Source organism: Pelodiscus sinensis, chromosome 1 (genome assembly GCF_052426305.1).
Source record: "Pelodiscus sinensis isolate ZL-2025 chromosome 1, ASM5242630v1, whole genome shotgun sequence".
Lineage (NCBI taxonomy): Eukaryota > Metazoa > Chordata > Testudines > Trionychidae > Pelodiscus > Pelodiscus sinensis.
In genome coordinates, this window is record NC_143052.1 from 235,651,354 (window position 1) to 235,677,341 (window position 25,988).

Sequence of the window (25,988 nt, forward strand, 5' to 3'; positions counted from 1 at the left end):
CAGTGTTGCTCTTCAGTTACCTTTGTGTAAGTGAGGGCTAGGGAATCAAACTCACAATTTATATTGGCTACTGATCATTTCCAGAAGGATTAGTAGTAAACAGTTCATGGAGCACATTGTGATGGGAAATTTTTTCTGTCCAAACATTTAGAAATTACTAATGCACCATAAGCATTTATAAGACCGTGTTTTAGCCTTTCACACTCATCTAGCAATGTAAAGGAGCCTTAAAACTTTTACACCTGTGTTATACTCATGGGAGAATTCACAAAGACAATGAGAACAATTCATTAAGCAGGCAGGCTGCTGCCTGAAGGGACAGAGCCTGCCCCACACCTACTGCCGGAGAAAAATCCAGAAACCCTGCACCTCCATGCTGAACATGCCACAACAGTGAATGGCAACACACAGTGTCTCTGACACACATGCACGGTTGCCCAACCCCTCCCCCTTGTAGAGATTTACATATCTACCAGCTGCTTTGGGCATCTGAACAGAAGTGCCTGCACTGCTAGGAAGGGGTGTGTGATTGCTCTTGAAGCTTCCCTTTGCTTTTTCCACAGAGAATCAAAGAAATCTGCAGGAGACATGAGTTCTGTATGTGTGCAGTAATGCAGAATTTCCCGACAAGTACTTTTGCAGGACTACTATGAAAGTATTTGTTCAGTTTTGTGTACCTACGACCCCAGAATCAGCCTACAGCTACTGAATTAGATCTTGATAAAAGTTAATTTGCAGGTAATTTCATCCTGAAGCACATTCTTTCCAGAACACATTTCAGATTTCCTGCCTATGTCCCTAATCCAGCAAAGCATTTAAGCATGTGAGCAGTTCCACTGAAGTCAATGGCATTATTCACATTCTCAGGGTTATGTATTTGGTTAAGCGCTTTGCTGGATCAGGTCCCTTGCAAGTCTAGAAAACAAATTACAGAGTTAGTGATCAACAGATCAACTTCACTTTCTCTTGTATGAAAGTAGGCCAGTTTTCTATACCACCTGCAAACCCCAATTAGAACTTTGCAAGTATGGAGAATAGAGGTTATATGTTTCTCATATGTACACACCTTTTCAAAGTTCAACTCAAATACACTACTCTGATGATAAAAACAGACATGAAAGTCTATGGCTTTTTATGGGACATATGACTACCATAGAGTTCAATTATTCGGGAATGAAATAAACATAAAACTAAAACAAAAAATATTCTTCTGCTGTGCTATGATTTCTTATACCTTACTAGACAGATTAAACAGGAAAGATGGATGAAAAGTGCTATAAGGAAGAGTCAATAAAGAACAGACCCAAAAATAGTTGTTCACACACGGGTGCAGTGAAAATACCATATACTATCATGGTGGTTTACATGCCTTTGTACACATTAACATGTATTAAGCGATATCTGACTCCTTTAAAAAACAAATCACAAAAAGAAAACTCAACCTCTATGATTTATCAGTTAGGGCTGTTAACTGTTGTATAATATTAAAGTCAAAGATGGCTCTGCTAATATAATAATAGTACTTTGCCTTTTTAATGAATTTTTCATCTAGAGGCATACCTCCTATCCAGTCTTGTGAGGTAAACCTTATATACCCATTTTTCACCACATTAATGATGGAGCTGGAAACCAAACATAGAACTCCTGACTCAGACACCTGCTCTACAAAGCTAGTAGTGTAATCTCTTTGCATGTGGGTGACATTTCTTTAATCTATTTTTAGAGTCTATTGAAAAATCCTAGAACTTTCCAGCCATTTTTCCTATCACTGAATTAACTTTTTTAAAGTATTTGCATTGAAAGTTTTACACTGGTTTAAACTATTTTCTTTCATTTTGTTTCCCTCCATTGTGCTCATTTTTTACTCCCCCAAGTAACAGAGAATTGTAACATTTTGCTTATGTTAATCATTAAGTGCATTTAATTTTTGTATTGTTTTCCATTTGTAAGATGGAAATGGAACCTCTAGGCCCTTCTACAAACAAACGCTGATTAAAGAAATCAGTCTAATTTTCTTCAGGTGGGGGAATTACCAAGGGAAGAAAAGTAAAAATGATAGAAAGACAAAGGGTGTTTTTAGTTGGTCAGCCAAAACAGATTATTGCTAGCCTTATATACAAATTCTGTATTCACTACAGATTTAGCTTCTGCATTCAACCAACATGGTGCACCAGGAACTTAGCTACACAGCAAACTTTTTATTTTATTTTAAACTTATGGTGTCTGCTATGGAAAGCCCAGGAATGAACTTCACATATGAGAATTTCAGGCACATAATGACCCTGAACCTAACAGCTGTAGAAGCTATTTTTAGATCAGGAAATTAATCTCTCTCATCCCAGCAATCAAGGAATGAAAAGTGGGCTAGATATTCCACACGAGAAGGATGGAAAAATCATACTATAAATCCTAAAGTTATATCATTAACTGCGTCCCCTTGATTTCAATGGGGCCAGAGTTTCATGAAAAGTACACAACTGTAACATGACAACCTCTTGGTCTATTGACCAAGAATTAAGCTTGCTGGTAACAGCGAATGCCTGCACAGTCAGAACATGCATAGACTCCAAGTAAAATGGCGATAACAGAAGGCAATGCCACAGACTGACAAGAATCATAACATGACAACCTCTTGGTCTATTGACCAAGAATTAAGCTTGCTGGTAACAGCGAATGCCTGCACAGTCAGAACATGCATAGACTCCAAGTAAAACGGAGATAACAGAAGGCAATGCCACAGACTGACAAGAATCATAACATAAGTTTATCTTTGGTATATCAAATGAACATAGTAGCTTTTTAAAGTGTTTAGTAAGGAGCAAAAAAAGACAGATTTTTAAAATAGCTCAGCTTTCTTTAAATTACAATCCATCACAGGAAATTCTAATTTTATATATATATATATATATATATATATATATATATATATATACACACACACACACACACACACACACACACACAATATTCTCTTTACAGATATCAGCCTAGTTGAAGAGCAGTATTCTTTCCTCTTTTTGCTTACCGCTGTCTTTCTCCATGCCCAGCATAATTTATTATCATTTTCTTTATGCTTTAGTCCAATTGGGATTGTAAACTTCTCAGAGCACAGCCTTTGGACCAAATTCTGTGGAGTTACTCTAGACTCAGTTATAACTGGTATAATTTACTGATCTCAATGGCATCATTCCAGATTTACGCTGTTGTAAATTAGGGCAGAATAAGATCCACTGTCTGCATATTTTCTTCTAATAGTACTACTAGGAGGCTAAATAAATATCATTTTGTACAATTAGATGAAGTAAAAATACAAAGGTACGTTGAAAGCTATGAATGAAAACATGAAGTTGCAAATGAACTACTTACTCTGATTTTTCACCATGTTTATTGATAGGAATGCAGAAATCCTCGAAGCATTAGGAAAGTACATGCAGATAACTGCCAACAAATCATTTTCTTGGCCCTAATCATGAATCAGTTTTAGTCCTGAATTTGTGAAGTTCCACTTGTTTCATTAGTCAATTGCATATTAACCAGAGATGTAAAAGGGGACCACTCAAGGTGATTTTCTTCACATATATTGTGGTACTACAAACTAGATGGATTTTGGTGATTTGTTTGCAGTTCTCAGTAGGGGTGGACAGACTCAATCATGAGTGCCTCTGTGCCTTTCATTTTTAGAAATCCCAAAGGATAGCTCTGGGCAATTGCTGTTCTGCAGCCAACTGTGTTCTCACTACTTTTCCTGTATACATGAAGCAGTAGATAGGCTAGCACCTCAATAATCACCATAAAGTCTAGACCTGTTTTAAGCCAAATGGGACAACATGGTCATTACAGGTGGTCACTAAAGGTGTATTTGTGGTAGCTCAAAAGAAGTGAAATCTTAAGAGAAAAACTAACATACTCTTTTTGTTTCAAACACTAACCTGGGTAGTTTCACCAGTACAACTCCCTTTGAGTTTAACTTATAAGTTCTTGGTCAGAGTCAAAGAGCCCAAACTCTGAAGAATCAATCCTTCATTTTAAAAAAGGAAATACGGGTATCTGATATATTGCAACACATGCATAAAGGGCATTTAAACCACCAAGACTGTATATGTTTTTCACTCAGCACTTGCATAAAAAGAATCATATGGGAGTTGGGAGAGGAAGGGTCACTCCTTCCATTCCTCGTTATTCCACCTATTTCTAAAACTTTTCTTTTTCATAGCTTGTCTACACTGTCTATTAAAAGACCAATTCCCCAACCTCTCCTTGTCATGAGGATTATTTAAACCTACTACCACGCATAGAAAACAAAGGTAACTCTCCCTGGAAGACACTCCCTCAACTTCGGGCAGCAGGCTGACCAGCCCAGCAGGCATTATTCCTGACAAGAGTTTCAGAAGCCCTTTCTCAAGCGGGACGCGCTGCTGTTCGGTATCGAAGCACTAAGGGGACAGCAGGGCTGTGTTTGCCTTCCGACGGCAGCTGAACAAACATCCCACGGTCCAGTGCCCTGCCCACCGCACCGCTCCTCAATGTCTCCTCGCCCTCCAGAGAGGGGGGCTTTCCACAGGGCAGGGACATTTTGCCAAGTAACTTGTCCAGCGGCCAGAACAAACCACCCCGGCGCGGTGACTCTAAGAAGGGCCCCCCCAGCCGCCGAGACCCCCGGCGAGCTGGACCCCCCGAGGGTGACCCGCCCCGGCCCTGTCCCCGCACCAGGCACCACGGAGCCCGCCAGGGCGCGGAACAAAGAGCCTGCTCCGCTGCCCCCCTGGCGGGCAGGTCCCCGCGGCCCCGGCCGGAGCCAGCGGACTCCTGAGCCGCCCCCCGCGGCGGTGCCAGGCACGGGGCGAGGGTGGGGGGGGGGGCTCTGCCGCTTCCCCTCCCTGCCCTGCCCCGGCGGGGCCCGCGGCTCCCTCCCCAGCGCCCCGCGGGGCGGTACCGGTGAAGCGGCCCCCGCCGTCCCCGTGTCCGCGCCGCCGCTGCAGCACGAAGTAGCCGCTGCTCTTGTGGGTGAGCCAGAGCTTGAGCGCGTTCTTCAGCAGCACCTCCTCGGGCCGCAGCCACATCGCGCCGCGCTCCTGCCCGCTCGCATCCCGGCCCGGCCGCGGGGGAGGAGCCTGGGCGCGGGGCCGCCGATCCCTCCCCGGGGCCACCGCGGCCGGGATTCGCGCTGCGGCGCCAGGAGACTCCCCCCCGCCGCCGCAGCGCCGCCCCCGCCCGGCACACGCCTCCCCGTCCCGCCCCAAGAGCGCCGAGCCCCGGCGGCCACCCCCTTGCGGACAGGAGAAAGACACCGCGGGGGAGCGGCAGCGCCTCCCTCTGCCCTCTGGGGCTGGGACTCACTGACCGCCCTCAGCCCCTCCCTGCTCCCCCACAGCCCGCACTAAGCACTTGCTTCTAGCCCTCAGCTCAGGGGGACCTGGGCTCCACTGATTACTAGTGGGGGGGAGGCGCAAATATTCCTGCTTAAGGCCTGGAATGGGTTGGTACCGGCAGGGATTCCCCCTAGACTTCATTCCCACTGAGAGTGGAATCAGCGTCCCCTCCACACTCGTCCAGCCCATGCCTGCCAAAGGCAGGAATCGCTCCTCTACCCAACCCTAATGCCAGGAATCAGGGTTCTCCTACATCCCCTAACAGAGATGGGCCTGCACACACAGCAGCTGCTGGAACTTGAGGTGGTTGCCATCACATACGTAATTTACAATTTGATTTGATGCCTCTCAACACCCTCACTATCTAAACTCTAAAAACAACAAATAGTCTAGTAGCACCTTAAAAGACTAACAAAACGTATAGATGGTGTCATGAGCTTTTGTGGGGCACAGCCCACTTCTTCAGATGACAGGAGACTGTTCCACTTCCAGCACCCCTGCCTGCCAATTCCTGGAGATGTCTCCTTTTTTGCTTCTCAGGGAAGGGAAGGCCTTATTAGGTTAAATATTGTACTGCCCCCTGGGGAGAGATGTTCAGCTGCACGCACAGCTTTCTCTCAACATCCTCTTGTGAACAGGGGCTGTTAACAGGGAGTTCTCCAGATAAAGGAGGAAGCTAGTACAGGACCCTTGAAGGAAGTAGCTGTCTGTAGTTTGTGTCTGGGATTTTCTTGCTGTGTGCTGAGCTTGTGTTTGGGTGTGGGGGGGGGGGGGTTGGTTTCCTTTCGTTTCTTTCTTTCCTCCTCCTCCTCCCCCCGGGAGTGAGTGCTGTGGCTTGTGGTGGAAGCTGTGAGCTTCTAATCAGGGTTTGAAATCTAGAAGCCTTTGCTCATTGGTTGAGGCTTAATCAGGGAGAAGGGCTATCAGGCAGTCCAGGGCTTTATAAAGGAGTGAGTGAGTGAGCAAGCAACCAGGGAGTTTATAACTAGAGGCTGAGAGGGAGTTGGGAAGGGGGTGAGATACACTTGCCATTCTTTAAAATCTTTTCACTATACTCCTGTCCTTCAAGGATGCATTTAATACATCTGAGGCAGCTCTCAGAAGGAAGCCAGGTATGGATAGTGATGGGTCTGCTGCTGTTACCTGCACACCATGTGCCATGTTTGTCTTCCTCCCAGAAGACAGAAGGGACTTCATCTGCACTAAGTGCAAGCTGGTCACCATTTTGGAAGAAAAAAATAAAGGACTTGAGGGCCAAATATCAACCCTATGCTCCATCAGAGAGGATGAAGACTTCCTTGATAGAAGGCAGCGTTTAATCCTGCAGGCACAGCAGGCTGAAGAGTACAGTTCAGATAAGGAAGAAAACTGGCAACATGTAACCTCTAGAAGGAGAAGGCGGCCACCTCAGGTATTCCCCATCCCTATAGAGGTAAGTAACCGCTTTCAGGCTCTCTCCACAGGCACTTCATGGAGAAGGCTTTGGCAGGGACCTCTCAGGGAAGAAATCAGATTGGAACACCATCTATCAGAAGGCATAGGATGTGTAGCCCTAGGGATGGGGGTTCTATGACCACCACCCCCAAAAGAAGAAGATGGGTGGTGGTGGTCGGGGACTCTCTCCTAAGGGGGACTGAGTCATCCATCTGCCATCCAGACCTGCAGTCTCGAGAAGTGTGTTGCTTACCAGGAGCTCGCATTCCGGATGTGACCAAGAGTCTTCCCAAAGTGATTAAACTTTCGGATTGCTACCCCTTCCTGCTTCTCCATGTAGGAACTAACGATCCAGCCAAGAATGACCTTGAGCGGGTCACAGCAGATTATGTAGCACTGGGAAGAAGGATCAAGGAATTTGAAGCGCAAGTGGTGTTCTTGTCCATCCTTCCAGTTGAAGGAAAAGGTCTGGGTAGGGACTGTCGAATTGAGGAAGTAAATGCGTGGTTACGCAGATGGTGTCGGAGAGACCATAGGACTCTGTTCTGGGCACAAGGATTGTTAGGAAGAGATGGGATCCGCCTAACCAAGAGAGGAAAGAGCATCTTTGCGGGCAGGCTTGCAAACCTAGTAAGAAGGGCTTTAAACTAGGTTCATTGGGGGACGGTGACCAAAGCCCTGAGGTAAGTGAGGTAGTTGGACACCAGGAAGAATCACAGGGTATGTCTACACTACCACCCTAGTTTGAACTAGGGTGGTTAATGTAGGCAACCAGAGTTGCAAATGAAGCCTGGGATTTGAATTTCCTGGGCTTAATTTGCATATTGTCGGGCGCCGCCATTTTTAAATGTCTGCTAGTTCGGACTCCGTGCCTGCGGCTACACGCGGCACGAACCAGGTAGTTCAGATTAGGCTTCTTATTCTGAACTACCGGTTCACCTCGTTCCACGGGCTTCAAATCCCGGGCTTCATTTGCAACTCCGGTTGCCTACATTAACCACCCTAGTTCGAACTAGGGTGGTAGTGTAGACATACCCCCAAGAAGGAACGAGCAACAAAGGAGGACCCCTGATTCGGATGGAGAAGGTAGGGTGATCACAGGGCCGGCCCGAGCCCTTTCGGCGCTCGCAGCCTGGGGCCCGCCTCTGGGGTGCACAGCACATGTGCTGCCCAGCCTGACCCGGCCAGTGCTGCTCACGTACGCGCCGGGCTGTGCAGGGCCCCGCGGCCATAGGGGGAAGGGCACCATGGGAGCTGGGCGCACAGCACCTGATGGCAGCTGTAAGGGGCACCATGCCCCCCTTACAGCTGCCATCAGGCGCCCCCCATCAGTTGGCGCCCTGGGCAGCTGCCCGGTTCGCCCATGCCCAGCTCCTGTGTTGCCCTTCCCCCCCCCCCGATGGCCACGGGGCCCTGCACGGCCCAGCGCGTGCGCCAGCAGCGCTGACCGGGTCAGGCTGGGCAGCACATGTTCGAACTAGGGTGGCTAGTGTAGCCATGCCCTTAAATACCTGCTTAACTTTTAAATCAATGGAACTATTCACATGCTTAAAGATATGAATCTGTGTAAATGTTTGCAAAACTAAATATCACTTAAACCTCTAAAGTATGAGATGTCAGGGACTGACTAAACATAGTCAAAATGGCTCAGTGCTAGGATTGTTTCTTAACACACACATTATTTATTATTTTTGTTACTGTAATGGAGTCCTTGTCAAAGACTAGGACTCCACTGTGTGAGGGGCTATAATAGCAAATAAAAAAGATGGTCCTTGCTCCATAAGGCTTACAATCTAAGTCTCTTTGGCATTTGTGAAATCTACCATTAGAAGTTCGAACAAACCACAAAAAAACAAAACAGTAACTTGCTGGAGTTTCCACTGGTGAAAGGCCCAAACCTCGATAGCAGTGGTAGGGAACTTCCAGTGCACCAGGCACACATGATTCAATCATGGATGGTTAGTCACTGGTGGGCCACCAGATGGTTTGTTTACCTGAATATCCATAGGCATGGAGCCCTGCAGTTCCTAGTAGTTGTAGTTTGCCATTCCTGGCCAACGGAAGCTGTGGAAAGTGATGTCCCAGTCAACGCCACTTCCCATAGCTCCATTGGCTAGGAATGGTGAGTTGAGAGTCTTTGTGTCTGCGTACACTCAGGTAAACAAACTGGTGGCCCACCAGGGGCTAACCCTGAGGAAACATGTGCAGCCCATGGGCTGGATATTCCCCACCCCTCATCTATAGGCAGAAGAGGAAGATCTTCACTAATTTTTGTTCAGAAAATGGAGTGGGATAGGCATTCACACCCCGTGGTCATTTTAAATAGTTCTGAAGAAGGGACTTTGAAAACCAAGCACTATTACTGTAAATCCTGGTATTAGTTTATACTTGTCATCCGGATGACCAGTGAAATATTCATGTCTAATTCCATGTCCAGAGTTCTCTCTCTGGGTCAGATTCCTGTTTTAGCTGGAACAGTCCTTTTTGTAAGCATTTCCCTGGTTGTCCCAACATTTTTGGCAAAAACTGTGTATTTATCCTAGTTGCTTTTGCCAACTGAACATCAAATCTGGCAAGAGCAAATTGGATAAATGCACAGATTGGGTGGGGGAGGGGAGGAGTGTGATGCCTAGTGGGGGGGGAAAAGAGGAACATGCGAGGGATGGGGGGGCAGGGCAAGCAGAAATGCCACTCCTGCATAGGAGGGAGGGTTTGGGAGAGTGGCTTAGTCCAGGCCAGCCCTGCATGAGTGGGCGGCAGGGGGTCTTGAGTTGGCTTCATGTGCAGGAGGTAGAGGGGGCAATGAGGTGGTCCCATGTTGTATCCCATTTTCCCTTTGGGAAAAGTAAGTCCATTATAACTACTTGAGTAACTGAGATGAGAACCTTTCTCTCTAGAGACTTGGTCACTATGGACCAAATGAGGTACTGCTAAATTGGGCAAAGTTCCCTATTAATGGACAATTTTGTTTAATAAATAAAGGATTTGGCCCTCTGCTTGCAATGCACAAGATGCTATATGGATTCTGAATTCTGAAAATTCCAGCATTTGCAGCCAGGCATGTGGACATGGCCAATGGTAACAGGCATTTGGAATACCTGAAGAGGACAGTTTTGATTGCTTTTTAGGTATCAATTAAATAGTTGGTTAAGCCAAATACTGTAAGCTGACTATAATTTGTTAATGTTTTCCTCGCAGTGTGTGCATGATCTACACAAGTGCCAGAATTTTCTTTTCATACAACAGAATGGGAAACAGAAGGAAAAGTGAATGTACCACTAAGATGAAATATTAAAGGCAGCAGATGAGGGATGGAAGAACAATAATGTCTTTTAAAATATTAATTATTGAATGAGAAGAGGTTTTTTAAAATGCTCAGTCAGAACATGGGTATTCTACAGTGTAGATCGAAGTAGTGAGCAGGGTGGTGTTTTTAACCTTTATAAAATAGCTTGGAAGATATTTTGATTTTTTTAAAATTAAATAACTGCTGCATGTATCTAGATTTGTACATGTTCATTCCTTCCATTGTCCTCATTTTACACTCTTATCACTATTCTTTTTTTTCCTAGAGTTGCACATCGCGTGCACTGACATCTTAGTAAAACTAAATATTGGTTTCAAAAAGAAAAAAATGTATATTTTTACAACAACTTTCAATCCCAAGCACTCAAGAAACAAAATACAACCACCTCTGGCAATCAGCTGATTACAGGCAACAACTAATGGAAGATGATACTGGAGGGATTCTCGCCCAACTCCACCACCACCACCACTTTTTACTGGTTATTTCCCGCAATCAAGATTTCAACAGTCTAAGAACCTTTCTTAGGAATCTCACCTATAGTCTTGCATTGATGGTATGTACTGATAAACAAAGGAAAAAGGGTGATCCATTTGTAGTTCCCACCTCGGATCTCTGAGGATATAAACTTTTCAGGTGTTCCTTAATAAATTTGATAAAAGAACAGGATAAGTCAAGCCAAGAAGAAAGAGAAGGTATCTTTCAATCAAATGAAGCTTTATTTAATTTTGGAGGAAACAGACTGAAAGAAAATTAGGTTTCTGGATTTCTTCCATTCATAATATGCCTTCTGAAAAGGACAATAGGCTAGTTATGATCACTGATATTATTTCCAGATTTAAATATCAACAAATAGCACAGGAAACAGAATTTGCAGATTAGACTAAATGAGAGCATCTAGGGTTAGCAAAGAGCTTCTTGGAAACTCTCAAAAAGGAGTGGTGCTTAATATGCTTGGAATGTGGCATTGTATTTTGAGGCAGTAGTGGGAAGCAATATGAGTTAAGTCTGATCTTCTGTTCCTGACTTGCTGTGGGTATATCTACACCGCAAAAACAAAACAAAAAACTTCTGTGGCAGCAAGTCCCAGAGCCTGGCTTAATTACTTGGGCTTGCAGGGCTCATTCTTTGGGCTACAAATCGCAAGGTGAATATTTAGGCTGAGGCTGGAGCCCAGGCTAACAGCTTCTCCCATTTTGCTGGACTTCAGAACCCAGGCTCCAACCCAGCCTACTTTTTTTAGCCCCTCGATTGACCCAGGCTCTGGTTCCATGGAAACAATGCTGCCAAAGATCCTCCAGTCTGGTGGGAATCTGCAAAAACAGTTAATACACTCAGGTTTGTATTAATGTTGTATTGCAAAATACATGGGTGTGGAGGGGCCAGAATGGAAGTGAAGTAAACAATGTAAGAAAGACTGGAGATCCCCTTCCATACTGAAGAGGATTGGACCATACATGGATGATCCTTCCATGCACGTATCTCAGTGGAAGTGCTCAAGAGTTTGCAGTACGTGTCCATTATCATGTCTGACTAGATTGCAAATAGCAGTTAACAACAAAGTACATATTTTAGCATTCACTCCAGTTCCAATGAAGTAACAAACACATAGATATCTGTAATAAATGTTAGTGGTTTAAATAATTGATTTGATTAAATTAACAATGACTTTGTAAAGGACATCATAAAAGTATATTTTGTTACCCCTTTTGACTCAAACAGGTAGTCAGTGTCTGGGACCTTGCAAGTTATTTCCATTAAGGAGATACATTGATGAAAGGGTCAGATTTTTTTTTTGTGCAATTCTGTTTATTTACCAAAAATGTACATAAAGTCCTATTTCCCTGTACATAAAAGTTGTCAAACAGTTGGATCCAGTTTCTTTCTTTCAAAGTCACTTTCAGCCCCTAAAATTTCTTTCTTTAGGACAGTGGCAACCAAACTTCACTGGTTCACATAGAATCTTCTTTAAAAGTTCTTGGGAAGTGAATTGATGGGACATCAAGCTCAAATACTACGAGTGGTACATGTGCCACACTTTGGAAACTTTTGCTCTCCTTTTCTCAGGGCTGCACCCTGAATGCTTAGGCTGTCTGTCTGATTGGCTTTCTGCTGCTTCTCCTTCAAGTTCTGTTTTTTCTTGCTCTAACTCATAGAATCATAGAGCTAGAAGAGACCTTAGAAGGCCATCAAGTCCAGCCCCCTGCCCAAGTCAAGACCAATCCCATATCTCTAAGTCTGTCTACATAGCAGCATTATTTTGGAATAACACTGGTTATTCCAAAATAAGAAAGAGCGCATCTACATTACAAGCCTTTATTTTGAAATGTCGAGTTTGAGAACTTCTTACTCCAATTCATAGTAACCCTCATTTTACGAGGAGTAAGCGAAGTCAAAGGAAGAGTGTTCTTCCTTCGACTTCCTGCTGCGTAGACAGCTTAATTTGACTTTTGGCACTATTTTAACTTCAACTGAAGTTGTGTATTCTGACTATAGCCTTGGGCTGTGTCTACACTGGTGCGATCTCGCGCAAAAGCGGCCGCTCTTGCGCAAAAACTTGCTGCCTGTCTACACGTGTGTTCTTGCGCAAGTAAACTGACGTTCTAATGTATAAAATCAGGGCTTCTTGTGCAAGAACTCCGATGCTCCTGCTCAGGAAGAAGCCCTTTTACGCTAGAGCTCTTCCTGAAGAGGCCAGTGTAGACAGGCAACATGAATTTCTTGTACAAGAAAGCCCTATGGTTAAAATGGCCATCAGAGCTTTCTTGCACAAGAGAGCGTCTACACTGGCATGGATGCTCTTGCACAAAAGCACATGCCAGTGTAGACGCTCTCTTCTGGAAGAGATTTTGCAGAAGAACTCTTCCACAAGAGTTTTTGCATGAGAACGCGCCAGTGTAGACGTAGCCTTGCTGTGTAGACATGCTCTTCCACGGACAGCTCTAATATTCTTTGGGCCTGGTGGTTCAGCTTCTACTCAAGCTTTGGCATGTGTCTGTGTTTTGGTTTGTGCTCCTTTTGCTTCAGCTATATGGTTCCATAAAGGCTCACAGTTGCTTTTTCACACTTATCCTGAAATGAAAAGTGTACTTTACACCCATCAACCCACAACCATGTTACAGTATTGATCAGCAAGCACAATGAAGCCCCGGGCATCAGTGAAAAAAATCACACAATTGAGTGTTTTGATTTTCTTGCCTCACAACTGTGTCCAATCACCTTTTTGATAGTAAAATACACATGAGTATGTCTCTGTTTTGACAGGGAGAAATTATTCAAAATAACATAATGTGTGAAACTAGCTAGGATAAAATCTAAGAACTATTATGTTCCAAGGTGTCCCTGTGCTAGGACAGGAAAGACAGTCTGTCTTTCCAGCCCTCCATATTATGTAATTACAAAAGTATGTGCATTTTAGGGCAAGGCACTGTAGTACATTGACTGGCTCGAACAAGAAAAACACAATACACTGTTTTGCTACTACATACAGCTCTCTTGGATGCTTGATTCTAATCTTACTTACACGGGAATAATGTGCTCAAGCTGTACTAGTGTAATATGAGTAAAGTTATTCCTAATTTAGAAATAGAATTCTAATAATCTTTTGAGGGTAGAGGGAGGGAGGAGAGAGGAGTGTTTTATTTTGATGTTTTTTCTGTGTGTTAATTTAAACATTTGGTTTCTTATAAGGAATTAAAGAGTTCACCTGAAAAACTGCATCAATGCCCTTTGAGAATTTGAAACAAATTATAGGCATTCTTTTTTGTAAAATGTCCTTTGTTAATCTCAATGACAAAGGATCTTGGGAAAGTAGATATTTTTACTACTGCTGGATTATTCCACTGGATCTTACCCTCCACATTAACGCTAAAAAATCTTTTCATGCAGTTTCAGACTGCACATAGTGCCTATTTCCTTTGGCCTTGATTGTCACCTTTACTCATGCTGAGTGAGCTACCCATATATCTGTGTGCTTTCTCGTATGAGTAATTGAGGAATGGTGTCAAAAGCAGACTTAAAACAACAAATATTTTGGCATCTGTGCCTAGGTGAAAAGTCCAGAAATAAGAAAGCTTTCATAAACTGAGGCACAGGCCTGGCATTTTTCTATTTGCATGTGCCTGTGCAGTAGTAATGTGTTCGAAGAGGAAGGTAATGACTTTAATAATGACTTATTGTTGCAGTACTACACTCCCTGCACTGTAACTGCTGGCATCCATGCAAACAATTATTTGCTATGTAATATCAATGAAAGCTCATATTGAAGCCCTCCTGAGTGCTAGTTTCTAATCCTTTAAGGCTAATTCCATATTCAGATTTCATGATCATTCAACTTTCAAGCTCAAAGAGTCCCTCAGTGACTCAGAAATAATTAAGTGATTCTGTAAAAAAGATTCTAAGTTTGTTTACTATGCCCTTTTTTGTTGCTTTGCATAGGTTACTGAGACAGCCTTTCTAAGATGGCTGTCTTTTTCTGGGTCTGGATGCAGTCCATCTCGACTAACCCTACAGCCTATTTCCTAGAATTCCTAGGAAAATAGAAGTATTTTGGCACAGGTGTGTGTGTGTGTGTGTGTGTGTGGGTGTGTTTTTCAGACCAGAAGTTCTTATTGTTTTAAAGATTTCCTCTAGGTACTTATGGTGTTCTTCCTCTGAACATCCACATACCAGAATATCATCCATGTAGACAGCAACTCCCTCTTAGAGTCTTGTAATATCTGAGCCCTTTTCTCAGTGAAAAACATCAGATGTTACAAATGCAAAACACATGAAATACTGTTGACCCACTCAAGCTATTATGTTCCTAATCCTGAAAGTGATTCAGTGTGAGGGTTCTGGATTATGCCTGTGCAGATGAACTTGTAGAATCACAGCCTAATTTAGCACTATTCTTCCACTGGGATTTCTCACGACCATTTAGAAACATGTAGGCTTGACACAGCTCCTCTCCAGCTTTGTAAGGATGTTTACAAGTGTATGCTAAATATACTTTTTCCTCAGAATTGTTGGATTTAAATATGGATGCTCAACATACATCTGTACCTTCCCTTTTTCCCTCATGACAGAAACAATGGGAGAAAATATCCTTTAGCTGTTCATGAATTCTCACAATAACACCATTACTCTCTAGTCTGCCTGCCTTTTGGCAGCTGTGAAACAGATACTCACAAAGTAATACTCAGTATACAATAGAACTATACATTGAGTTTCAGTGCAATCTTTATACTCTAAACAATGTTAGAATTCATCTGGCTCATATCCATGTTGTCATTGCAAAGCCCAACAATATGGAAGATATATGACTTGCCCTTTCATTCCACTTGTTCAATAAACTGCCCTTTGAATCATGTACACCTCCTGGAGATTTTAAAATAGTACTGGTGGACAGGCGGGGCCAGAGTGGCAAAAGTATATCATAAATCAATACTGATATTACAGACATGTCAGCACTTGAGTCAGTGTTAAAAGTGAAATTTATGGATAATTTTCCAAGCAGGTTTTGACACTCCAGGGATTTTCACAAGAAAGTTTCTGGTGTTTTTGCATCTTTCACTGATGTGATATGACAAACTCTGTAACTTTTAGCAGTTCTCAAACTGCAGCCTGTGGGCCATGTATCCAATCAGCACACAGCTGCAACCCATGTGACAGCCTCAGGGACAAACAGGTAGTATTGGATGCAGCCTACAATGGTAGGTAGATTGAGAACCACTGCTGGGTCAATAGCCTTTCTTTTACACTTTCAGTATATGGCCATTTCTGCTAGCTAATTATCACTCTACATATGCTCATGACTGCAGTTCTCTTTAATGAGTACTTCTATTCCAGGTTTTATCTAACAATTACTATACCCCCATGCTTTTCTGTATGTTGGGTGCAACACTATTTTGAAATAACTAGTGCTATTCCAAAATAACTTAATCTATGTCTACACAGAAGGCAGTTATTTCAAAATACTGTCAAGCTAGAGGACTTCTTACTCTGACTCTTGTAACCCTCAGGTTATGTCTACACTCGCGGCTTCTTGCGCAAGTATGGCTGTTCTTGCGCAAGAATCTGCAGTGTCCACACTGCCCGCCCGCTCTTGTGCAAGGAAATTTACAGTACGGCGTGGTAAGAGAGGTCTTCTTGCGCAAGACGGCAGTGTGCACACTCGGCAGGGATTTCTTGCGCAAGAAAGCCCTATGGCTAAAATGGCCATCAGAGCTTTCTTGCGCAAGAGAGTGTCCACACTGCCATGGGCACTCTTGCACAAAAGCACAGCTCGCACATGGCAGTGTGGACATTTTCTTGCGCAAGACTTCTTGCACAAGAACCTTTGCGCAAGGTATTCTTGTGGAAGAAGCCACGAGTGTAGACATAGCCTCATTGTACAAAGAGTAAGGGAAGTTGGAGGAAAAGTGTTCTATCTCGAAACAAGTGGTATGTAGATGCTCCCTATTTTGAAATAAGATACACAATTGATGTAGCTCAATTTGCATAGCTTATTTTGAGTTAAGCCCCGCAGTGTAGGCAATCCCTCGTGTAACCATCACTAGGCAGATTTAACCCTGGGATCTTTAGAGCCTAGTATAGGAGCCTCTACAGCTTGAGCTGTAAAGCCAGCTGCCTCTCAGCTTAGGCTTTAGAGCTCACTCATTTGTATCTCTCTCTGTAAGTGTTCTAAGTTGTGGGTTACACTAGCTGTTTGATTTCTTTTATATCCCCATGCTTTTGTGTGCGCTAATACTGTACAATTTATTCTTGTCCTCACAGCAGTCTAATTTAAGTCTCTAACAATCGCCATTTGTATAGATTTTCAGGCTTTTATTCCAGCTTGTGGTGATGAGCAATAAGGTCTATTTTTCTTTTATTTTGGTCACAAAAATGCAAAATTGAGAAAATATAAAGGTTAATAAAAAGTATAAAGGAGAGAAATTATCAGATGGCTTTGTTTCTCATGTATCCTTTCTAAAAAATCTTTCTGATTGTTTATTTGCTCTCCTTAAACTTACAGTATTTAGTCAATTCATGCAGGTTTCTAATAAAGGATTCTAATAAACATCTGAGTTGTCTCCCCTTTATTTTGGCAATGTTGATAACAACAACCCTGTCAGGGCTAAAATATTCATCACACTTTTGCAGAAATGACTTATAACCATCTATATGTTCTCTTGTAGAGATGTAGAAAGAATTGGAAATATACACTGCTTTCCATTCCAATTACATAGATAAAGGTATTTACTTGGACATTTCTTTTTTCCTTTGTTTTGCTTTGTCCTTTATTATAGTTATCTTAAATCTCCAAAATTTTGTTTTCATTCTTGCCATTCTGTAATGGTGACAAAACTGAAAGGCTTTGGGAGTTTATAATTATTCATTTCTTTCAGGAACTGGGCACTTCTGACATATATCAAATGCAAGAAGTCAACACAGCCCACGTTTTCAGATGTATCTGTTTATTTTAACCTACTTTCCAGCAATTCTCAACACTCCCTCAGTTCTAGTTGCAGACAATGGCAGCTGTGGATAGTTGGTATCTTGGAAAACCTGGCTTAAAGTATCAACTTCATCATCACAAATCAATGCACACTTCTGAAAACTCTGGACCTAAGCTGGTGTCTCAGTTTCCTCCTCTGTAAAATGGGGATATTACTTTAACCTGATCTACAAGTCAGGTGGGAAGGTTAATTGAATGTTTGTAAAGCACTTCAAAACCAGAAAGTAGTAAGTATTATTATTTTTACTTTTTAAACATCAGGCTGTCTGTACCTCTGCACCTTGTCATGTGTAAAAAAAGGAGTTTCCTCCCTTTGTTGAAAAGTTGTAATATTAGAATTTTTAAATATTCAGAAGTAATACTCTTACCACAAACAATGTGAATCAACAGACTGTGTAGATTTTAGCTATGAACACAGAATTTTCTGGAAAAAAAGAGGAGTCCTGTAGCACATTGAGACTAACAGAATTATTATGGTATAAGCTTTTGTGGGTAAAAGCCACTTTCTCACATGAATGAATTATCTGATACAATTTCAACATTTCACAATGATGCGGGTTTTTACAAGATTGATATTTACTGTGGTTTTTATGCCTTCATATTACAGTTACAGAAACACACTTATAATTGTTTGAGAAGTGTTATATTAGGTATTGTTCTTTACTGGCATTCATCATGGCAATAGCAACAAAGTGATACAGAAATCCTGTGACTGCGTCTACACTGGCGCATTCTCACGCAAAAACTCTTTTGCGGAAGAGTTATTCTGCAAAAACTCTTCCAGAAGAGAGCGTCTACACTGGCATGTGCTTTTGCGCAAGAGCATCCATGCCAGTGAAGACGCTCTCTTGCGCAAGAGAGCTCTGATGGCCATTTTAACCAGAGGGCTTTCTTGCGCAAGAAATTCATGTTGCCTGTCTACACTGGCCTCTTCTGGAAGAGCTCTTGCACAAGAGGGCTTATTCCTGAGCAGGAGCATCAAAGTTCTCATGCAAGAAGCCCTGATTTTATAGATTAGAACATCAGTTTACTTTCGCAAGAACACGCGGCCAGTGTAGATAGGCAGAAAGTTTTTGCGCAAGAGCAGCCGCTTTTGAGTGAGATTGCACCAGTGTAGACACAGCCTGTATGTTTGCAGAAACATTCCCATAACTTCAAACTTGCCTAAAATAGTTTCCAGTTGATGTATCATAAGAAGACTGCTGTCATCAAACTTCCCCCTTAATTTTGGCATTTACTCTGAAAGTAGAAATAACTTCAGAACCCCTGTGGTCACTGGAAATTTGGTATGTAGTCAATCTAACACACTTTGTTTTCAGATGGGAAAAGTTATCAGCTACTCTGTTCCTGGATCACATTGTCAGCTGATCTGGAAAGTGGAACTGATAGCAGCTGTTGCTGTGTCATTTATTTCAATGTACATAGCATGGGGAAAGTAAACTGAGGAGATTATTGGGATATGCTGTCTTTTTGCACAAAGAATGTCATTTCCTTAAGGCATTGGACTGGGACTCAGAAGACCAACCTTAAATTCCTAGCTCTGCCTCAAATTTCCAATGTAAAACTAGGCAAGCCATGTAACACCTCTGTCTCTCTGCGCCTTCCTTTTATGCACTGTATCTTGAAGCCATCATGGATAGTTTCCTGAAAATATCTACTCAATGTGCGGGGATGATCAAAAAGGCTAACAGAGTATTAGGAGGAACCATTAGGAAAAGAATAGATAAGACAGAAAATATCATAATGACACTATATAAATCCATGGTATGCCCAAACCTTGAATACTACTTGCAATTCTGGTTGTCTCCATCTAAAAAAAAGATTTAGAATTGGAAAAGCTACAGAGAAAGCCAACAAAAATGAGAGATTGAAAAGACTGGGATTGTTCATCTTAGGAAAGAGATGACTATGGAGGGATATGGATATACCAAATCATGAATGAGATGGAGAATGCAAATAGGGAAATGTTATTTACATAGTCACATAACCCTAGAACTAGGGGTAACCTGTAAGCAGGGGCTGAACTACTGCTTGTTATCAGCCAGCTAAAAGGAGGGACCTGCTCTGGGAGGTGGGAGTACTCACTCAGAGGCTTTGTCTATATTGGCATCCCTTTCCGGAAAAGGGATGCTAATGAGACACTTCGGAATTGCAAATCCGCGGGGGATGTAAATATCCCCCGCGGCATTTGCATTTACATGGCTGCCGCTTTTTTCCGGCTCAGGGTTTTTGCCGGAGAAAAGCGCCAGTGTACTGAAAGTAGGAATAAGGACTCTCCCGGAAAAGGGCTTATTTTCCGGAAAATCGCGTCTACACTGGCGCTTTTCTCCGGCAAAAACCCCGAGCCGGAAAAAAGCGGCAGCCATGTAAATGCAAATGCCGCGGGGGATATTTACATCCCCCGCGGATTTGCAATTCCGAAGTGTCTCATTAGCATCCCTTTTCCGGAAAGGGATGCCAATGTAGACACAGCCCAATTGTTTAGCTCTGCAAGATAATTAACTGTTAACTATTGATATGTAAATACAGTTCATGCCAGGAGGGGTAAGGAATCCGAGGTGTGGTTATGTAAATCCAACTCAGCCAGGGCTGATGGAGGATCAATGTTGGAATGGAATGTGGTATATTGTAAATAAGTTGTGGCTGTTGTGGGAATCACAAATCATGCGACCCCTAAATGTGGGAACTGTAAAACATGACACCAGTGCTTACAGGAGAGACACCATCACTGTAAGAGGTCTCCGAGGAACAAGCCTCCTCCCTTCCAAAGTTGTGTGAATGGAGTGGGGGCAGGGGGAAAGGGCTGAAAGGCTTGAGTCAGCCTGCCAGGTGTGAGCTGTAAGACTGGCCCAACCTGCCTCTTTCCCCCTTTTGTTTTAAGGACAGACATGAGGTAGACTCCATGAGGAGTCTCTTTGCTAGTCCAGTGGAAGCTGGAATCTTTTGCTAGTCTAGGTAATGGCTGAAGAGTTGAAATCACTAAGGGTATGTCTAGACTACAGGCTTTTGTCGACAGAAGTTTTGTCCACAAATACTGTCGACAAAGCTTCTGTCGACAAAGAGCGTCTAGACTACATCCAGTTCTGTCGACAAAGCAAGCCACTTTGTCGACATGACCGTGTAGACTACATCCGTCTAGACTACATCCAGTTCTGTCGACAAAGCAAGCCACTTTGTCGACATGACTGGGAAAGGACAGTGTAGATGCAATAATGCCTTCTGTCGACAGAACTCTGTCGACAAAAGGCGTTATTGCTCGTAGAATGAGATTTACAGCCGTCGACAAAACTGCTGAGTTCTGTCGATGTTATGTCAACAGAACTCAGCAGCAGTGGACGCAGGTTTAGTTTTGTCAACAAAAGTTCACTTTTGTCGACAAAATCCTGTAGTCTAGACACATCCTAAGAGCTAAAATCACTGGTTTGGCCAGGAGCCAGACCCATTGCAGCCAGCGGAGTGGCTGGTGGGAATGACCGGCGGGTGGCCGGTAGGAGCAGCGGCAGGCGACCAGCGGAGCAGCCGGTGGGAACGGCTGGTAGGAGCAGTGGCAGGTGACCAGTGGAGCGGTTGGTTGGAGCATGGTGGAGTGGCTCATGGTAAAGGCTGCAGCAGAATCGTACAGAGAGGTGACGCCGTTGGCCTCAGACCACGTAAGGTGCCCCTATCAACCCCCCTGCCTCCCTTTCCACCCAGGTTGGGAGGTAGAACCCTGTAGGTGAACTTTTGAACTCTGGGCGGCACTGACCAGGGACAAAGACTTTTGGGGTGTCAGACTCTGGGAGATTTTGAGCTGCTGGACTCACTCATGGGGTATTGGACTTTGCTCATGGTTTGGGCTATGAACTCTGTGGTATTTTCCCAAGTTAATGCCATGTGACTTCTTTCTCTGTTTCATTAAATGTTTCTTTTCTACACTCAGACTCTGTGCTTGTGAGTGGGGAAGCAATTCCTCTCAGAGGCGCCCATAGGTGTGTGAATTTCCCAGGCTACTGGGTGGGCGCTCGAGCCGGTTCTGTGTGAGATGGACCCCTAGATATTGAACCCGACCCTGGTGGCTGCCGGACCCTGTCTGGCAGAAGGAGAAGGGTTACATACCTAATGAAATTAAAAAGCAGCAGCATAAGCAAATACTTCTTCATACCACACACCATCAACGCGTGGAGTTTGTTGCCAAGGAATGTTGTATAGGCTAAAAGAATAAATGGGTTGAAAACAGAATTAGGTAAGTTCATGGAGGATAAGTCCATGGATGGTTATTACCCAAGAGGGTCAGGGACATCACCCCTTTCTCCAGCTGTCCCTAAGACTCTGACTGCTAGGAGCTGTGACTGGATGATGGGGAAGGATCACTTGATAACTGTTCTGTTCATTCCCTCTGAAGCATCTGTCATTTGCCACTGTCAGAAGACAGGATACTGAGGTATAGTAACCACTGGTCTGACCCAGCATGGTTATTTGTATGTTCTTATGTATCTCTTTTTCCCACTTAAGTGTCTTTTTTGTCCATGTAGAACTTTAAATTCTCCAGGGTCATGACTTTTTTAACATATTTGCTGATACCAAACACAATTTTTGGAGCTACTCCAATTGTTTATTGGGGTTGTAAATAGAATAGTATTAGAAATAATAACCCTAGTGTCCCAGATAGAAATCTACAGTGGGTGCCTGTGAAAGCAAAAGGTCAATGCAATAGGGAAGTAAATGGAGAACTTAATGTTTTCAGTTCCACATAACTACAGGGACAAAAATTCCCCTTTGCTTATTCCTACAGTATAAAGTATGATGTGTTCCTTAAGTTTAAACTCCCAGCTTACCATAATCAGAAGCTTTTATAGGATGTGAAACTTTTAATTTCACTTTCTGCTTTAATTTCACTTTCTGCTTCAATCCGTTAGGCCTGGTCTATATTACAGCGTTAGAGGCTAACACCAACCTAACTTTGTATCATCTACATGGAGTCTGAATTACAGCCAAATACAATCCTGCTTAACTTTCTATTCTGTGCTTGGCTATGGCTTGCCCATATAGCAACTGGGAGGTCATACTGTGAATTGCAGTTTTCAGCGGTTCTCAAACTTCATTGCCCTGCAACCCCCTTCTGAAAATAAAAATTATTAAATAATCTCAGGAAGCAGAACCAAAGCATGAGCCTGCTCCAGCCCTGTTGCTCTAGGCTAAGGGGCCAGCTGAACCTAAGCCCCACTACTCTGGGCAGTGGAGCTCAAGCTTTGGCTGCAGTCCTGACTGGTGATGCTTGGCCTTCAACATTGGTCACCTGGTCCCCAACAAGTCTAACACTAGCCCATTAAAAAGGATCCTGACTCATTTTGGTGTCTCAACCCACAGTTGAGAACTGCTTAGCTATATCTAACACAGTATACTCCCCACCAGCAATGCTCAGGCCTGAATTATTAAAACCATGACTGGTAGATAAGTGGAAGCTGTGTGGACACAATAGTCCTGTGGGCATTTTTTTTCTTTACCTTCTACTCCCTGTATGGTTGTCCTTGTTGTTGTTATTGATACTACTGTTTTGGAGACACTGAAAAAGACAAACTAGTAAGGTAGCTTACTGCAACTAATTAATTTGTATCTAATTTTAGTAGAAAAAGTCTGTTGTATTTGCCTTTCCTCAAACCACATTAAATATACACATTGCTAAATGGCTATTGAAACTTTCAAATGTCTGTTTCAGATAAAAATCAATAGCATGCTATTAAGCTCATCACATTGCTTTTATGCATCATTAAAATGTATTTTAAAAGCTTTTAACATAAGTGGAAGTTGGGAAAAATAATGAGATACTCTGAGGATATGCAGAATACTTAAAAAGGCAATAATGAATCAAAAGGGAGGGGGATTTGGAAAAAATATCCAGCAAAGTCTTCACTGGGTGTGTAGAAAACATTATCAAACCAACAAAAGGTGGCTTGAAGGCAGCAGTGGAGCTGAGCCAACTGTTGAGGAAAACAAAGTAATAAAACATTTTAAAAGATACATTTACAAATGGGATCATGGTGTTTGTCATCTTCCCTTTGATCTATAAATATCACTGTTCCACAGTGCTAAGTAATGTCTCTAAAAATACCATTCACCTTTTATTTTCCTTGCATAGAAGGATCACAATGTCCTAAAGGCAAGTTTAAAAATTTATATTTCTGAGCCTCTTCCTAATTACCACCTCCTTGCTGAAAAGTGACAATTTATGATAATGCAGGGCCCAGATTCACACCATATACACTACTACTTCTCTCTGAAATAGCAAATAAATTATCAGAACTTTGTAGTACAACGTTTAAACAAAATATTTAAAAAAAAAAAACCTTTCTGGTACAGCGAATGGGATGGGAACAATTTTTTAAAAATCAACATTTCCTTGTGAACTGAACATCTATTGTACATATGGCCTAGACTGGGGATGTTAGAATTTAATCGATTAACCATTTAACCAGTAAGCTTATTGGTTAATGGTATTGGTTAAACTCAGCCAGCTCCCAGGGAGACAGCTTTCCTGTGGCGGGGCAGCGAAACCGCTTCCCCAGGAGCTGACTGGGCACAGACTTCCGAGAAAGCTGTGTTGCGGACTCTGCAGTACAAAGCTAAGCAGTGTGTGTAGCCGCTAAGATTTTTTGTGGTTTCAGTTACCGTATTAAATGATTTTTAACATCACTAGCCTGGATATATGTGTTTACTCATTTATTCAGATCTCTTGCCTCCACTCTTTAGGGGGTTGAGCTTTTTTAAATTCATCATATTTTAAATAAAACATTATGGACCAACATTAGCTGTAGTATAAGCAAGGTGTAACTCTACTGAAGTAAATGGAGTTACACCAATATTAATATTTTCTCCTTAACTATATGAGGAAGGAGGAAGATGTAGGGTAAAATTTTTGAAGAATTCCCCGCCTTAGAATGAGATTTATACATCAAAAACAGTCTCAAAAGAACCATCTGCATCTAACCTTGAGTTTATAGCTGGGGTGCCTAAGGGTGCGTCTACACAGCAACGTTATTTCGGAATAAATTTGAAATAACCGACAGCTTATTCTGACTTCTGTAAAGTTCATTCCATGAGGAATAATGCCTATTCTGAAACAGCTGTTTTGGAATAGGGTGTGTGTAGATGTGGCAGCCACAGTTATTTCGAAAGAGGCCTCCAGGAAATTCCACAGGTACCACTCTGGCCACACTCATCAGGACTCTACAGCTTCCCTTCCCCTGAAGCCCTTAAAGCTGCAACTGCAGGGGAAAGGGCTTGTGGCAGGAAGCTGGACCAGACTACAGCCACACTGCTGCTGCCACAGCAAGTCATCTGACCATCATGAGTGACCCATGAGCCCCCCAAGAACCCTCCATTGCTCCCAGGGACCACTCTGACGGCTCTCAGGAGCCTGCCAGGCACCACAAGAGACTTGTGCCATCCTGGTCTGGGGCAGAGATTCTGGCCCTCACTGAGGTTTGGAACGAAGAGGAAAACCTCCAGGATCTCTGCACCAGTCGGTGCAACGCTGAAATATACGGCTGCATGGCCAAGAGCCTGGCCTCAAAGGGCCACATCCAGACCCAGCAGCAGATCCAGGTGAAAGTGAAGCTCTGCCAGGCATATGCCAGAATCCCACTCCTGCCCCTATTACCAGGACCTGCACTGCATCTTGGGAAGTAGTGCAGTCCCTTCCCTACCCCTGGTGGTCGATTCAGGGCTGGAGACGTGCTTATCGCTTTCCTGAGGGGCAAAGCCAGTCATGGGTAGAAGAAGCATGAGAAGGAGGACGACCCTGATGCAGCCAGCACTGTCACCACGCTGACCCTTGAGCCAGTACCCCACCGCCTAGATGTGTCCCAGGCATCCTTTGAGGCCGGGGAAGGATGATCAGGTGAGTGATCCTAGGTACATGACACAGACAGGGTGGAGGTGGCGGGCAACAGGGGTCTGCTCCTCACTCAGCTTTCTCGGCCTGGGGAATCATGCTGCAATCTATGCCTGTGGATGTACACGTAGCATCGGTCTTGGCCACACAGCCCCAGAAGGCTGCACCAGAGCACCCCTGGGTTCCTGCTCACAGGGTGTGGGGAGACCAGCCAGATGTCTGACATCCAGGTGGGACACCCTCCTATCACAAGTCACCACTCTTATAGTGCCGCACATGGCACATGGGCATGTCTGCACTCTCAAGGCAACACCTGCTCCAGGGAACAGTGCAGTGAGGCACAGGAGAGTCTGCCACTCACACACCTCCCTACTACACCCTGACCCCCTCTCCTCCAGTGGCCAAGGATACAAGTCCTCTCCTGTTAGGACACCATCACGCCTGGACCCAGCATCTGCATGTCACCAAGGCAAGCCCAGCTGGCCCATGGTCCCCCCTCCCACCTGCATGATCCCGGTCCAGCCATCAACT

At 43.5% G+C, this 25,988-nt stretch overlaps 1 protein-coding gene across 4 annotated transcripts in view; it reads right to left on the reverse strand.

The window, feature by feature from the left end:
- Positions 1-25,988, reverse strand: part of TBC1D8 (TBC1 domain family member 8) — a 105,237-nt gene that overhangs the window by 72,852 nt on the left and 6,397 nt on the right. The window contains exon 1 of one of the 4 annotated variants that reach the window (XM_075917115.2): positions 4,934-5,202. The exons of 2 other annotated variants lie outside the window; for them this stretch is intronic. In XM_075917115.2, coding sequence (XP_075773230.2) covers positions 4,934-5,060 — 127 coding nt within the window. In that variant the 5' untranslated portion in view covers positions 5,061-5,202. Of the gene's footprint in view, positions 1-4,933; positions 5,203-25,988 lie in introns of those variants that run through there. One more of the 4 variants, XM_075917123.2, reaches the window with a different exon arrangement.